The sequence below is a fragment of the Neolamprologus multifasciatus genome, chromosome 14 (assembly GCF_963576455.1).
Source record: "Neolamprologus multifasciatus chromosome 14, fNeoMul1.2, whole genome shotgun sequence".
In the NCBI taxonomy this organism is placed as follows: Eukaryota; Metazoa; Chordata; class Actinopteri; order Cichliformes; family Cichlidae; genus Neolamprologus; species Neolamprologus multifasciatus.
Genome location: NC_140452.1, coordinates 2,141,800 through 2,155,978, shown reverse-complemented (window position 1 = coordinate 2,155,978; position 14,179 = coordinate 2,141,800). Strand labels below are relative to the sequence as shown.

The 14,179-nt window shown below is 45.7% G+C and overlaps 1 protein-coding gene across 2 annotated transcripts in view; it reads right to left on the bottom strand.

Moving 5' to 3' along the window:
- exoc3l2b (exocyst complex component 3-like 2b) overlaps nt 1-14,179 on the bottom strand; it is a 36,439-nt gene that overhangs the window by 2,680 nt on the left and 19,580 nt on the right. For both annotated transcript variants that reach the window (XM_085131352.1, XM_085131351.1), the window contains exons 4-13: nt 7,526-7,788; nt 7,175-7,441; nt 6,948-7,066; nt 6,549-6,663; nt 6,284-6,394; nt 5,718-5,818; nt 5,069-5,185; nt 3,169-3,304; nt 293-415; nt 64-219 (exon numbers count right to left, since the gene is read on the bottom strand). In XM_085131352.1, coding sequence (XP_084987478.1) covers nt 64-219; nt 293-415; nt 3,169-3,304; nt 5,069-5,185; nt 5,718-5,818; nt 6,284-6,394; nt 6,549-6,663; nt 6,948-7,066; nt 7,175-7,441; nt 7,526-7,788 — 1,508 coding nt within the window. The remainder of the gene's footprint in view (nt 1-63; nt 220-292; nt 416-3,168; nt 3,305-5,068; nt 5,186-5,717; nt 5,819-6,283; nt 6,395-6,548; nt 6,664-6,947; nt 7,067-7,174; nt 7,442-7,525; nt 7,789-14,179) is intronic.

The following is a 14,179-nucleotide window of genomic DNA, read 5'->3' as shown; positions in this document are numbered from 1 at the left end:
CTGCACATTTCTCTTTTATCTGTTTAGCTTTTTAGCCGGTGACCTCTGACCTCCAGAACTCACCAGGTCTTTGAAGAGGACTTTGATCTGGTTGCCTTCATCTCTAAGCCGACCAGCCATCCTCTTCCTCATCTTCATGGAGGTGCAGATGATCCTGCCTCTCATGACTGAGCGGAGGTACTCCGTCACCACTCGGCGGTGGATCTCCGACACCAGCAGCTGGAGAGAGGTGGAGAGCATGAGCAGCAGCTCCAGCATCAACCGTCCATTGACTTGTTTTGGATGTGTGTACCTGATACGGAGGACTGTCCATCTTGCTGTATTTCTTGAACGCCTCTTTGATGAGAGCCTCGATCTGCTCATACGGCTCCGTGTTGGTCAGCCACTTCCTCTTCACCAGGCGCTCAAAAAACGGCTGAACGAAGACACAAAGTGCAGATGAGAGGAGCCCTGCAGCGTTTTCAGGTCGGCTACGTTTCATAGCAGATGTTTTCTCTCTTGCTGCATGAGTTAGCATTAATACCAAATGCATTTACACAGGGACACATCTTTGTACAGCACAGGGCGGATAAAAAAGATGGAAAAAGTAGTTATCATTAACCAGCAGAGGGATTCATAGTTTATATATCCATGTGTAAATTTACAAGAAAGGAACTTTAATAATCTGAGACTATAAAACTATTAATAACCTAAAAAAAAGAAACTTGCAATTTGTTGCAAGAATAATCCAAAATATGTGAAGTTTAAAACACAAACTGAATTAACCCTTTAAGACCTACCATAGAACCAAGTCCGCCAGAGCTTACTTTATATTTTTACATGCTGTGGAGCCATTTTTGGGAGCATTTCAAGTTGCTATACATCAATACAACCATTACAGCCTAGATTTTAATAATATGTATGAATTAAGTGCATAGTGATTACATAAATTGCAAAAAAGTGCAATAAACTACAAAAAAATTGAAAGTCGTTTTTGTTTTTTAACATATATTTCTAGTTAGAGAAATTTAAGAGGCTTATCCCTCAAAACTGTAAATACAAAAAAGTTGCACAAAATAGTTTCCCACCACAGGAAATTTATTTTGAGTGCCTTCATAGTTTTATTTTTGAAATACACCAATTTTTATACACTGCAGGAAAAACGAAAATAAATATTATGATGCAAATTTGCAAAAAAGCAGCATCTGCATCAAAATAAACTATTTCCAGCAGTGCAATATGAGTCCTAAGCATCCCAGAAACCACACAGAAAGTCATAAAGTCAATCATAGCTTTTAAAAACACCAGTATAGGCTCATTGAGGCCCTGATGGTAAAAAACTACATTTCCACGAAAATGACGTCACTTCCGGTTTCGGCCAGGTCATGGCGGACATGCGATAGTTCGCGCTGACGTCTAATCCAATGTAGGAAGTGTTATGAACAGCTGATCGGATCGGCAAAGCGTGTTTCTGGAATATTATGTTTTTGTTGCTGCAAGTGCTTTTTATGCAGTTTTTGCAAAGCTTTATGTGGAAGGAAACTGTGACCGAGGACAAGCTGATGGCATAAGATGTAAGTACAACTCCTCCGGTTTCATATGCAAAAAAAATTATTGCGCTAGCTCACGTGGTTGCAGAGCTACCGGGATTTAAAAATAGTTACGCAAAACAGAGCGTGCCCGCTCCGACCGGTTTTAAAGGGTTAAAAAGCTTCATCAAAACTGCCTCAGTGCAATACAGAGACGGCAGACGGTAAACTCAGCGTGCTTCTGTCCCATAGGGGGCGCTCTCACAATTTTTCCATTCTGTGAGCGTTAGCAACTTCACAGCACTATGAACCACTTTATGGCATCCACAATTTTGGTTTGGGGCATGAAGTGAGCAGCAGCCTCCTGATAGCGTTCCCTCAACCACCACAACCAGCTGCTTCTTCTCCACACGTGGAAGTAGAGCAGGGCGATATGAGCAAATATTTATCACGATATACATTTCAAAATATATGTAACTGACGATATAATTGACACTAGACAAAATACTTTACAACTCCACAACTTTATTAGTGCTACAAAAAAAACATCAATGTATTTTCACTTAAACAAGCAGCTGTTTTTTTATGTGCATTAAAGTTATATAAAAATGTAACAGTGCAAATTCGTCGCTGACAGTTTAACCAAAAGGCATTTCCAGTGGAAACTGGCCGACATATCCTCAGCATAACCATGTATAATATCCACAAAACTTAAAAAGAGGTTATACACACACAATACGGTAATATTATGTTGAAGCACAGTACGTATCACTCCGCGAGGCTCCGCCTACGATAGCCGTAATGCTCCGACAATCCATCAAGCGGTGCGGCTTCGTATCTTAGCAAAGTCGTACTGAAACACTTGACAGATTTTCGAGCGCTGTGCACATAAAATTGTTTCGAGGTCAGTAAACACAACCAGAGTTCATACATAAGGCACACGGGATTATAAGGGGCTCTGTCGATTTTCAGGAAAATCAAAGGATTGATTTTAAGTGTGCCGTATTTTCCAAACAACACGGTAATAACGACGGCCCGCTAGCATGCGCTACCAAAAATAGTGCTTTGTTGTGTATCTGACGGACGAAAGCTAAACCAGTTCCACACCAGTGAAGCTGCAGCATTTTTACAAACCAGTTCAGGTTCATCTGTTTCATTCAACGATCCACTTTCGCTCTTCTCATTCTGCGTCGCCGCCATGATTTTTCCGCCATGTGCGTATGAAAACAAAGGCACTGCGCGTGCGCGTTTTACCCAAATTCTATCACCATATTTCCTTTTCTTATCGTTTCCCAACATTACACCGGTATTACCGTGAACGGTATGATATGGCCCAGCACTACGTGGAAGCTTCTGCTGGGGTTTAACTCCTAACATCTAACCATCCTGGCTTGATGGCGCTCATTTCCAGTCAGCAGAACGCTAACGCTTTATAGGCAAAATATGACACAAGTGTTTTATTACAGCTCTGACTCTTAATTGAAGCTGGATTTTAAAAACTCAAATACAATGTGAGGTTTTTGTCTGGACGAAGGTGCAAATTATTATTTATGTGGCTGCATTTGGTCTATTCATCAAGGACCATCTCAGAGTTTCTTTGTCTGTGTGTGCATGTGTGTGTGTGCGTGTGTGCATGTGTGTGTGTGCGTGTGTGTGTTACCCTGATGTGCAGGTAAAGCCGGTCAGACAGCACTTTCACTCCCTGCTGGATGATGTGATCCAGAGACTTGTTGGCTCGACGTAGAGAGTCCTCGCTAACTGACGGATCACACTGAGCGCAGCGCTGCACGAAACCTCTGCACACACACGCAGAGACATATAAATTAATTCAGTTTAATTAAATTCAAATGTATTGATTTTGCACCAAATCACAACAGCACTCATCTCAGGGTGCTTTCTTTTGTAAGGTCAAGAAACAATAATACACAAAACTCCAACGATCAGACGGCCCCCTATGAACAAGTGCTTTGGCGACAGTGGGAAGGAAAAACTCCCTTTTAAAAGGAAGAAACCTCCAGCAGAGCCAGGCTCAGGGAGGGGGGGAGGTTGTCACTGGAACATAAAACCTGCACATAGCGAATCAGCAGGCCTTTCATTGTTTGGCTTTGTAGTGTGCGACCCAGCCAATTGGTCCAGTCATCATCTTCTTGTTTGTATTTCACCCTCATTAACTCGCTCTCTCACTTCCAGATTGGCTGCTAAAGTTTCGCCACACAAATAAAAGCCCAGAGATGGTGGAGCATGGTGGGGCAGACCTCAACAAGCTCACTGTCTTTATCTTTCACAGCTTTGTTTTGTAAGTGCAGGTCGAGCCTGGTGTCACCAGCAGTCCTGTTTGTACTATTTTCCTTTGTGAGCAGCTCTATTTTCATTATTAAAAGCTGGTTGAACTGCCTCAGCATTGGGACACTGTTAGGTTCCTTTGAGCTAGAAATTTAGGCTCCAAATGTTGGTTTAGTGTCCTTGAAAGGGAGATAAAGGCTGAGGTCACCTGGAGTCAAATGTGAAAACCCTCTGAGGTTAATCTGTGTCTGGGTGGAACCGACAGCTTCGTTCATTTCCACGGGACATTGCAATAATTGCTGGAACAGAGCCATCATTATTGTTATGGGTCAAAGGATCAGCTGTTAAAAAGCTCTGTGGATCCACGAACCCATCTGGGAACAATAAAGGAAATGAAGGCGCCGATTCTGAAGAGCCGACAGAGGGTCAGATCTGTAAAATATCCTTTTTTCAAGTTTGGTGTAACAAAAAAGGCAAACTGATCATTCTCTACAACGATAACATCCAGCACGTGTTTCGCATTTCATTTCTATGTCATTCTCAGGTAACTGAGCGCTTGGTCCAGCATTACTTTACAACATTTCAGAACTATTGCACCTTTAACTGCACTGTGTTTATCAGGTTATTTTAACTTTAGTTGGATGCAAGAACACAGATAAAGGACAGAAACGTGTCCTCTTACATTTTAAAACAGCTTAAAGGTACTTTCAGTAATAACTGTAACTGTCACCACCAGGGGGCAGTGTTTCATCAGTGCGTGCGGTGCTGTTATTTAAACTATTTTGCTTTTAATTAGAAATGTGCTCTTAAAGACTTGGCTCATTAAATAAAGCTTACACTGATCCACTTCGCCCTCTGGTGGTACAAACTGATATTACATGAACGTGCCGCCATAGTTCAAATTCAGCTGCTATAAATGAATGCCTAATCCTAACCCTCAGCCTAAACGTAACCATAATCATAACTGTAACCTTGACACTAAAACCACAGTTTGAAAAATACCTTCAAACTTGTGGGGACGACTTTGTCCCCATAAGTGACTACTGGTCCCCACAAAGATATGTAAACATGTACATACACATGCATGCGCGCACACACACACAGTGATGATGTTATAGTTAATATTTAGAGAGTTAAACTATATTTAAACACAATTAATTCACCTTTAAAGAAACATATGAAAACAAGTTGAAAAACCCTTTTGAGAACTGCACTTGACAGAGTCGTGACAGTTTGTCTCACAGTTCATTCGCATATTGAAGAGCTTGTGTTTGTACCTGAATGGAGGGCAGCAGTTGACCAGGGCGATGGTTCTTGACACGTATCCATCCTGGTGGTCTCCGAACATCCCGGCCTGCATCCCTTCATGGAACATCTCAACTTTCCGCTGGAAGCTAAAACAAATAAGAATCACGATCTGGTCTTTCAAAGCTAAAAAAGCTAAACAAAAGCATCTTACAGCTCAAGGACGTTTACATTAGATCACATCAGTCAGATCACATAGATATTCAAAGAGTCCTTTCCTGCTGTATTAAAAGACCCATGGCACTGCTGTAGCTGATGTCTTAATAATCAGCAAAAACAATTGAAACAAGCATGAGAAACATTTGTAAATTATTAACTACATACGGATTACAATGGGACTGAATCATTTTGAACTCGTGTTTGATTTTACTGCCAAGCCTAAAATTAAAAAAATGTACATTATAATTTGATTAGAAAATGAATCTTAGAGCGTTTTGTTTTATTGTAAACGGTCTCTGAGTGATTGTGACACACATCTGCTTTGCTAACTGCTATTTCTGCTATATATGTGGTTTTATTATTGTTTGTTTTTTAATGTCAGCTATTATTTCTGTTATTTATTTGTTTTTTATGAAGCTAATGACTAGCTTAAAAAAAACATTTATTTTGAAAAGAACGTACCTGTACAGGAAGTCAGCGAGGCCGTTGATGCTGCACTGCGCCACTCTGGAGCCTAGACTTCTGTTGATGGAGGCCGAACGCTCCAGATCGGCCTGCAGCCTCTAAAACACGATAAACATACAGACGGTACGATTGTCACACACCTCGAACCTTTAAAAACAACTTCGTTTACTCGACAAACGGGTGAACGGCAGACAGAAATGATTTGATTTGGTGACTGATGTGCACCTTTAAGCCACACCTGCTTCAGCCACTAGAGGGCAGCAGCTGCTTTCAGTGCAAATTTAAATGAAAGAGTGTGTGTGTGTGTGCGTGTGTGTGTGACAGAGAGAGAGATGAGGAAATGTTTGATGTTGACTTTGGCTGCAGTTGAAGGACAAACCCAGAAAACAATCAGCGTACGAAATGCAGCGGAATAGACCTTTATGTAACACTTCACTCTGATTATATCCTGTATTTAAACAGACAGGAAACGCTTTTCACGGCGGTGCACAGACTCATTCACGCAGTGTGTGCAGTAGCCATAGTGACGAAGGTGCGTGCAGGGGCAGCAGGTTGGGGGTTACCTCTATGACCGTCTTGGCCAGAGTGATCTGGTACTCCTCGATCTGCAGCGTCTCCATCCATCTCTTCTCCTCGTCGTCCAGGACCTGACTCAGCTCTGTGGTCACTTTAGCCTGCGCAGGGAAGAGCCGGGCAACAAATCACTGACAAAGCACTGACATCATGCTACTTTTTTAGAAGTGTGTACAAAACAGAGGTCCCTGCTCGGTCAGCCTGGTTATACGGGCCGCTGTTAGTAAGGTAGGTGAGAATATGTGTGTCTCTCACCCGGACCGAGTTAAGACAGTCGAGCTCCAGTCTGTCCACGGTCTCTGACGGCAGCAGAGGACTGAGCTCAGAGTGGTTGAATGGACTTGTTATGCATACAGTCCCCAGAACATCCCTGAAACAAACACACACAGACACACACACACACACACACACACACATGAGCAACCTAAGCAGCGAGTCCACACAGACTCATGTGTATCTAAACCTGATGCTTCATCACATCTGCAGCTTTAATGTCGCTGTCTTTGGGTTTATTTGTTCTTGCAGGTCATTAATGATACTTTCAACACTGAATTTCAAGCAAACTTGAGGGACAAAACCAATCGAGGGTCACTCTGGTTTCAGGTTCGTCTGTTTGTCCTGTGTAAACGGTTCAAACCTGAAACATGTGCGTACCTGTTGTACATGTTGTGCAGCCAGTCCAGCAGGGAGTAGATGTCTGTGATCTGCAGCTGGTTGTCAGTGATGGTCTTCAGTCGCCGTGCAACCGCCTGGTGGTAGCTCTGTACGTACACCTGAGAGGTCAAAAGGTCAGAGGTTAGAGTGCTTGGACTGTTTACAGGCTGCAAATGTCGATTCCATTAGGTCAGCATTTGTGTATTTGTGTCCAGGTGTTGACTCACCTGGAAGGGCTGGTACTCTTCAGGATAGATGGACACCGCGTTCCTCTTGGCGGCCCCCAGGTCTTCCACCACCCGGGTTCGGAGCCGGTCCAGGTACTTGTTCAGTTCTCCGGCTGTGAACTCGGCGGTCTGAGGCAGAGAGTCGTCAGCCGCCTCCTCCACCGCCTCCTTCCACCTCTGCTTCAGGCGGCGAGGCCTCGGGCCTCCTGGGGCCGCTCCCTCGCTGACTTCCCGGTCTTTGTCAACTTGCTCCTCCTGCTGCAGCACCTGTTAGAGCGAGAGCACTTTGACATAACTCGAGTATTCTTGTGTTCTTCATCAGTTGCCATGGCGACAGAAGAGTTCCCTCACCTGGACCACCAGACCCAGGTTGGGCCCGGCTGTCGGAGACTTCAGGGACTCCCTGACCACGGCCCACAGCTCCTTCTGCAGCTCCTCGTACAGCAGCTCCACATCCTTCGCCTTCCTCCGCCCGCCATCTTTGACGCTCGGGCTTGTCGCGTCCTCGGGCTGCATCGCGGCAGCTCGCTCGTTGCACTCCTGCTCCAGCTCCAGGATGTGGGTGTCGGCCAGGAGCAGATCCCGCTTCTTCACCAGCTGCAGGATCTCCAGGACTGGAGGAGACAAAGGAACGTTAAGACGTCATCCATCCAAATGTCTTTGGGAGGATGTTTGGCATTTCTCCGTGAAGAAAACAGCATCCTCTACCTAATCACATGAGCCAAGGTTTCACACCTTGGCTCATGTGATTAGGTCACTCTGGGCTCTGTTAGTACATGACTTAATAATTGATCAACAAATTGATTTACTCTGCCTTACAGAAACCTGGTTGCAGCAGGATGATTATGTTAGTTTAAATGAATCAACACCCCCGAGTCATTCTAACTACCAGAAATCTCGAAGCACAGGTCGAGGGGGCGGTGTGGCAGCAATTTTTCACACCAGCCTATTAATCAACCAAAGACCCAGACAGACTTTTAATTCATTTGAAAGCCTGATGCTTAGCCTCGTCCACCCCAGCTGTGAAACTCAGAAACCAGTCTTACTTGGGGTCCTTTTGTCCCTCTGTGGGGGAAAACTCCCACTAGGTTTATATCTGGGACTCTCCACCATTTGACCTTAGAACTGAAGAAGCTTCTCGGATGAGAGGTGAAACGTCTTCAAGCAACTTAAAGAAGTCCAGACGCTTTTCTTTTCAAGCTCCTTAGACTACGATGACCTGGATGACTGAGAATCTTCACAGACAGCTGTAACCCTCGTGGTGTCCTCGGACCAAAAATGGTCCCTAGGTGAATGTCAAACAAGCATACGGGAATCCCGAGGACATTAAACCATCACCACAGCAATGATTCTGTTCTGATGCATAGAAGAAGACGACCCCTCCGACGGTCATATTGGGGTAAGACCAAAGTTGCTACAAATCCTAAACTTTCACTCATCAAAGCTGGACCCTAAATGCTCCAAACGTTAATACACTTTATACGATTGACTGACGTGAAAGGGCAATTAGGTGAGGAGAGCAGAAGGCTTCGAGGTTCAGGCTGCGAACATGTTTGTTTCTCACAGAGAGTGAGTGTCTGCAGGAGTTTACAAAATGCTCTGAGGTCAGCGCCTGCTGGAGTGATGCCATTGAGGGAGGCTTCGACAGAGCTGCATCACGCTTATCCGCTCTGACAGGCGGAAAACGAGCGTGGAACGGCTGTTTGTCTGCGTCCATGTTTGATTGTCACTGATATAGTGTTTGTTCCAATATTCATAAGTATTGCACATTTACTCTGTGATATAGACACGGGGCATTACAGCGGTCCTTAGTGCGCTCGCTGGCCTGTGAGAGCTGCCAAAGAACGACTCGAAGCCTTCGGGATGACTTCAACCAAGACGTGAAGCTGCTGCTGGTCTGCGCTCACTGCTCGGCCCTGTCTCACGGTTAATAATCATTTCTCAGCGTAAACTCTTAAGACACGATTAGGTCAGAAACTAAAGTGTTTGTCTCTGCTCTGATTGGTCACAGCAAAGGTGGAGCAAAAAGTGTCCATCACAGAGGATACTGCATTACTGCATGTGTGATTACAGGGGAAATATGACTCAGTTATTCATCACACACACAGCAGGACAGGAAACTCGGTCTTCTCCTACATCAGTTGTTTCATCACAGCAGACGGCTTCTCCAGGGCCACTCTTTCAAAATAAAAGCCTTCTGTGTTTGTTTGTGTGTGGAGAAAGCGAGGAGGATGTGAGGCCCTTCAGATGTGCTCAGTGCCGGCAGAGGAAGAGATGACACACACACACACACACACACACACACACACACACAGTGAAAGCCCAGAGGAAGATCATCTCTATAAGCAGAACAATGTGAGCGGAACATCCCCACTTTGAACTTTTGTCTTTCGTTGTTTTTGGGTCGACGGTGGAATAACGTTTGTAAAAACTGCAGCAGCGATGAGGTCAAAGGTCACAGGGAGGAGGGGGGGTTGCTTGTCAAATGTGTGTCTTTAACTTCAGGGAGACTGAAACATGAACTCTCTGAATACTTTTTGCACATTTAAGTTATAGATGAGGAAATAGTGGATTTCCTGCCTGACACACACACTGTGATCTGTGCACTGAGGAAACCACAGCACAGTATCCTTTACTGTAAACGTGCTCAGCTGCTGCGCGAAGGACCTTTTGTTTCTAGATGTTACAGATCTAGTTTAGACTTTTTAAAACACCCCACTCCCCGAGAGGAAAAGTCACAGCAACGAACAATCGTGCAGAAATGGATCCACCCGCCTGCATTTCCCCATAAAACGTCCCGTCTGCACTGAAACGTAGAATATGAGAATAAAAACGTCCTCATGATACAGAAACATCCCCAAAAAATGTCCCAACAATCAACTACAGTCCAAAACTTAGTGGGTCCTCATGTGGATGGATAATTAAGAATACACACACACACACACACACACACACCGTGACCCCCCCTCTCAAACACAGCTCTCATTGTTCACTTTCAGACTTTAGAGGAAATCTTTTCCAGCTGGATGCACGAAGCCCCACCCCCTCCACCCTCTTCCTCGCACCACCATGACCACCTCGTGGTCCTAACCCGTTTAATCCACGTCACAGTGCACTGCACATCTGCTGGGGATGAATAGATCCCAGAGTCAAAGCTTCTTCACCACGTTTGGTTCAGACACGACTTCGACCAATCAAACATCTTCATTTCTCCCCACCTGTGTGATGTAATAAGGTGAGACAGGCAGAAAATGGAAAAACTGAAATATGATGAGTTTTTTGTTGGACACAACCATTCAATACCTGACAGCGATAAAAACGATGCTGCCATTGGTTAAAGTTATCGAACGCTGTCCTCCTATTGGTCCTCCCACTACTCTTGATACCAGCCTTACTGCCCCACGGCCATTCGGGCCCTGAACGCCCCACAGCTGCCGGGGCTCCAGCCGTGAGCGCTGAATGTTAATTGTGTGAACGCTGTTGCCGATGTGTCCACATTAGTGATGCTGAACGCCAGACGCGGCACATATTTTAAGATGAAACATCTGCGTCTTTAGTTTCACTTACACAGATGTGAAAACACGTCCAGCTGCAGTTTGGCTGCTGGACGGTGAAACCCGGTGAACCCCGCCGAGGCGAAACCGAAGCTGCTTTTATATGCGCCTGTCGTTTGGTATTTAATTAAGTTTACTCCTGTGCTTTTCACGTGTAGCGCTGCACGTCTGTCTGCATGAACAGTAGCAGTACTGTGTCTGTGTATGTGCAGCGTAATCTGAGCTGCGTTTTCACATTTTTCTCCTGAGCTCCGGCTTCAAGCCCACGGTCACTGAAGACACGACTCAGCAGCTTCACGGTCAAACGAAGAGAGTCGTGTTTCTCTCAGGCGCAGAGCTGAGCAGCCACATTCAGATCAGACCGCCTACTTCCTGCAGGCCAAACCTTTCATGACAGCTCAGGAAACAACTGTTGTTTATTCAGACAAACTTTATTTGAATTCAAAAAGGTTGCTGCTAATAAATAAAACTATGATTTCAGCAACAGTGTGAAGTCACAAAGCTCAGTTCTCCCTCTGTCTGAAATAAGCAGGTTTAGCTTCTCCCTCTTGGACATGACTGTCTTCTGATTTGCTGCCCCTCACACACACTGAACAGCAGGTGGGCGGGGCCTTTGCATCTGACATGGCCATGCTAGAAACATCCTCCCTCTGTGAGCTCACAAAGATCCAAGAGTTGAAGGAATCGAGGGAAACTAAGTGCTTACAGCAGCCTGTGCTTAGGGCTCACATACACTCACCTCAGTCCCTTTATATCCACCAGTGCAGACACATCCCAGGAAACAAGGAAAAGCTGAAGAGATCCAATTTGGACAAGTAAAGAAACAAAAATGGAAAAAGGAGAGAAGAAAATTTTGATCTATCGTCAGCCTCCGTGCAGATTTCCTGTGAAGTTTCTCGAGGTTTCCTGTTAAAAGTGTGTGTTTGCTGGCAGAGCAGTGAAGCCACTGGTGTCAGATAAGCCGCCCACTGTGGAGACTGACAGGAAGTCCTCCAGCAGCTGATAGTTGGTCAGCAGGATGGTGCAGCTGAAAAACCTCGAACTGTCCTGCACCAACCATGAACACATCGTTATAAAAAGCAGGGTCGTGACCACGACGCGTCTCGTGTCCTAATTTTAGATTTACTGCTTTACTTTTACGTTAGTCTTTTATTTTCTGGACTCATCAGTGATAAAAAGAGCAGCGACTGCACTTCCTGAGGCGACTGGAGAAGGTGCGCCTCCCCGACCCAACCTGAACGCCTTCCACAGAGGCGCCATACAGAGCGTCCTGACCAGCTGCATCAGTCTGGTGTGGAAACTGCCACACGTCCGACCCTGTGCCGACCGCTGAGCGCGTCATTGGCTACACCTTGCATTTGGAAAGCCACTAGCATCATGGCTGCTTCACTCCTCCACTCTGTGGACTATTGTATTGGTTTAGTCTCATTCTTTTCTAAGCTCATCTTATTCCTGCGTAGTTGTACTTTGATCCAGGAGGATTTCGTCCTACTCTACTCGGGTGTACATTGTTGTGTTGACAATAAAACTCGACTTAAATTTTACCCTAAAATATACATAATCTGACAGCACCAAAGAGAACAGCAGTCAATGGCGTCCCTGCGACGCTGCCAAATATCAAGGAAAAAACTCAAACTAATGAAACGGAACGTCCACCAATCAGAACCTCCGTATTTAAAAAAAACATGCTGAGTTTTAATCTCGTGTTCAAACGTGAAAGCTCGCCGCGTGAGCGTGAGCGGAGACACGGGAGCCGTTTAGTGTTTGTGGATCCAAACAGCTTCACCTCTGAATGACACCTGAGCATCGAGTGTTTGGGGCTTTTAAGACTCATTAAAGTGGACTTCCTGTTTCATATTTCACCTTCTTCTTGAGGCCTGCAGCAACACGCCGACAATCGGCCGGCAGAGCGCCGTGCAGCGGTAACATGAGCGTGGATTAATGAAGCACACAGCAGTTTGTCAAGGGTAAATTCCACGAAGGTCTTTCATCACTCTCCGTCACTTCCAAGAAGTAATGAAGGCGCGTCACTCCCCTTCGTGAGGCCTCGAGGATTTTACTGACCCCTCCTCCTTCTGCCAACTACTCGAACCCTTTGTGACCTTCGCTCCAATCACCGTTACTACGGTGACCGGACTGTCGGCGAAGAAACAAAGTGTGGTAAAATATATGTACAGTAAAGTGGACGGTAGCACCGTGTAGCTCTGTGTTCACTGAAGTCTGATTCAAACTCGCTCAGCTTGAACTTTAAACTCCAGAGTTTCAGAAGGCGAACGCGCTTCGACTTTCTCGATCTCTGGAAGAACCAAACACAGACGTCCTCGTCCACGTGACCAGAAACACGCTGTAACCGTCCTGGAATGACAGAGAGGTCAGACGACCTGCGCAGAGAAGAAGAAGAAAAGAAAAACCACAGCGCCCGTTCATGTCCGATAGCTGACGTTCGTCAGGTTGACGTGACTGCAGCACAGCAGGCCGAACGTTTTATTTTACTGAGACAAAAGTTTGATGCTGGGACCTAAAAATGTTCAACTTGATCAACGTGACGATCTGTGAGCCGTTGTTCTTATCTAACGAAAGCGGTGAGCGTTATATAATCACAGAGGGCCGAAGATCAGAGGCGTGCTGTTCTGATGCATACCTGCTGTGCAGCTGCAGCTGATGCACATCTGCCAGGTTTGCATGCTTAGATAAAAAGCCAGCATGCATGAAGACAACAAACCAAGAGGACCAGCGCTGAGACCCAGCACGGCTGCACCTGAACTCAGCACAGGAAATCATCATCAGCGCTCTACTGTTTTCACTGGATCACCCCTCAGAGAAATGCGGCATTTCTGCGGCGCTGCATTCAAATTCTTTGGACGCGACAGCCAAGCACAGGCTGTGTGAAACTGTTTTAGTGTCTTTGCTCTTCCTCAGAAAGCAAACTCGTTTTGCTACTTCAGCCGTGACGTTTTCAAATCAGTGCGACTGCACGTTTCTGATCAGGAGCCTTCAGGTTTAAGGAAGTGCTCCCACAGATCCAGACTCTCGAGCTGCTCTGTGGCTCCTTTTTACTCGTGCAGGTGTTCAGTTTGTGTTTGTGCTCGTCCTGATCTGTTCGACTGTTGCTCTGCAGATGTTTTATTGCTCGATGTTGATCGGCAGGTGTTTGCAGTCTGCTCAGACAGAAGCAAAGGTGAAGTCCTTCTTTCTCTCAGGCCAGCCTGACCCGGTGCAGCTCTGTCTGCGTTCTGTTTCACTGCCAAACAGGATTATAGGAGTCAGGACCATTTGTACTTTCAGAGACACACACGCTCAGCGGCAACCTGATCCGCTGATACGGTGGTTTAGCAGCATCTGAAAACAAGCCCGCACCTGAGCATCCAGAGCTCTCTGCTCACCTCGATCTGAGAAGCGACTGCAGGTTCTGCTTCTGTAGATGATGCAGTAAATTCATCCTCAGGTACCA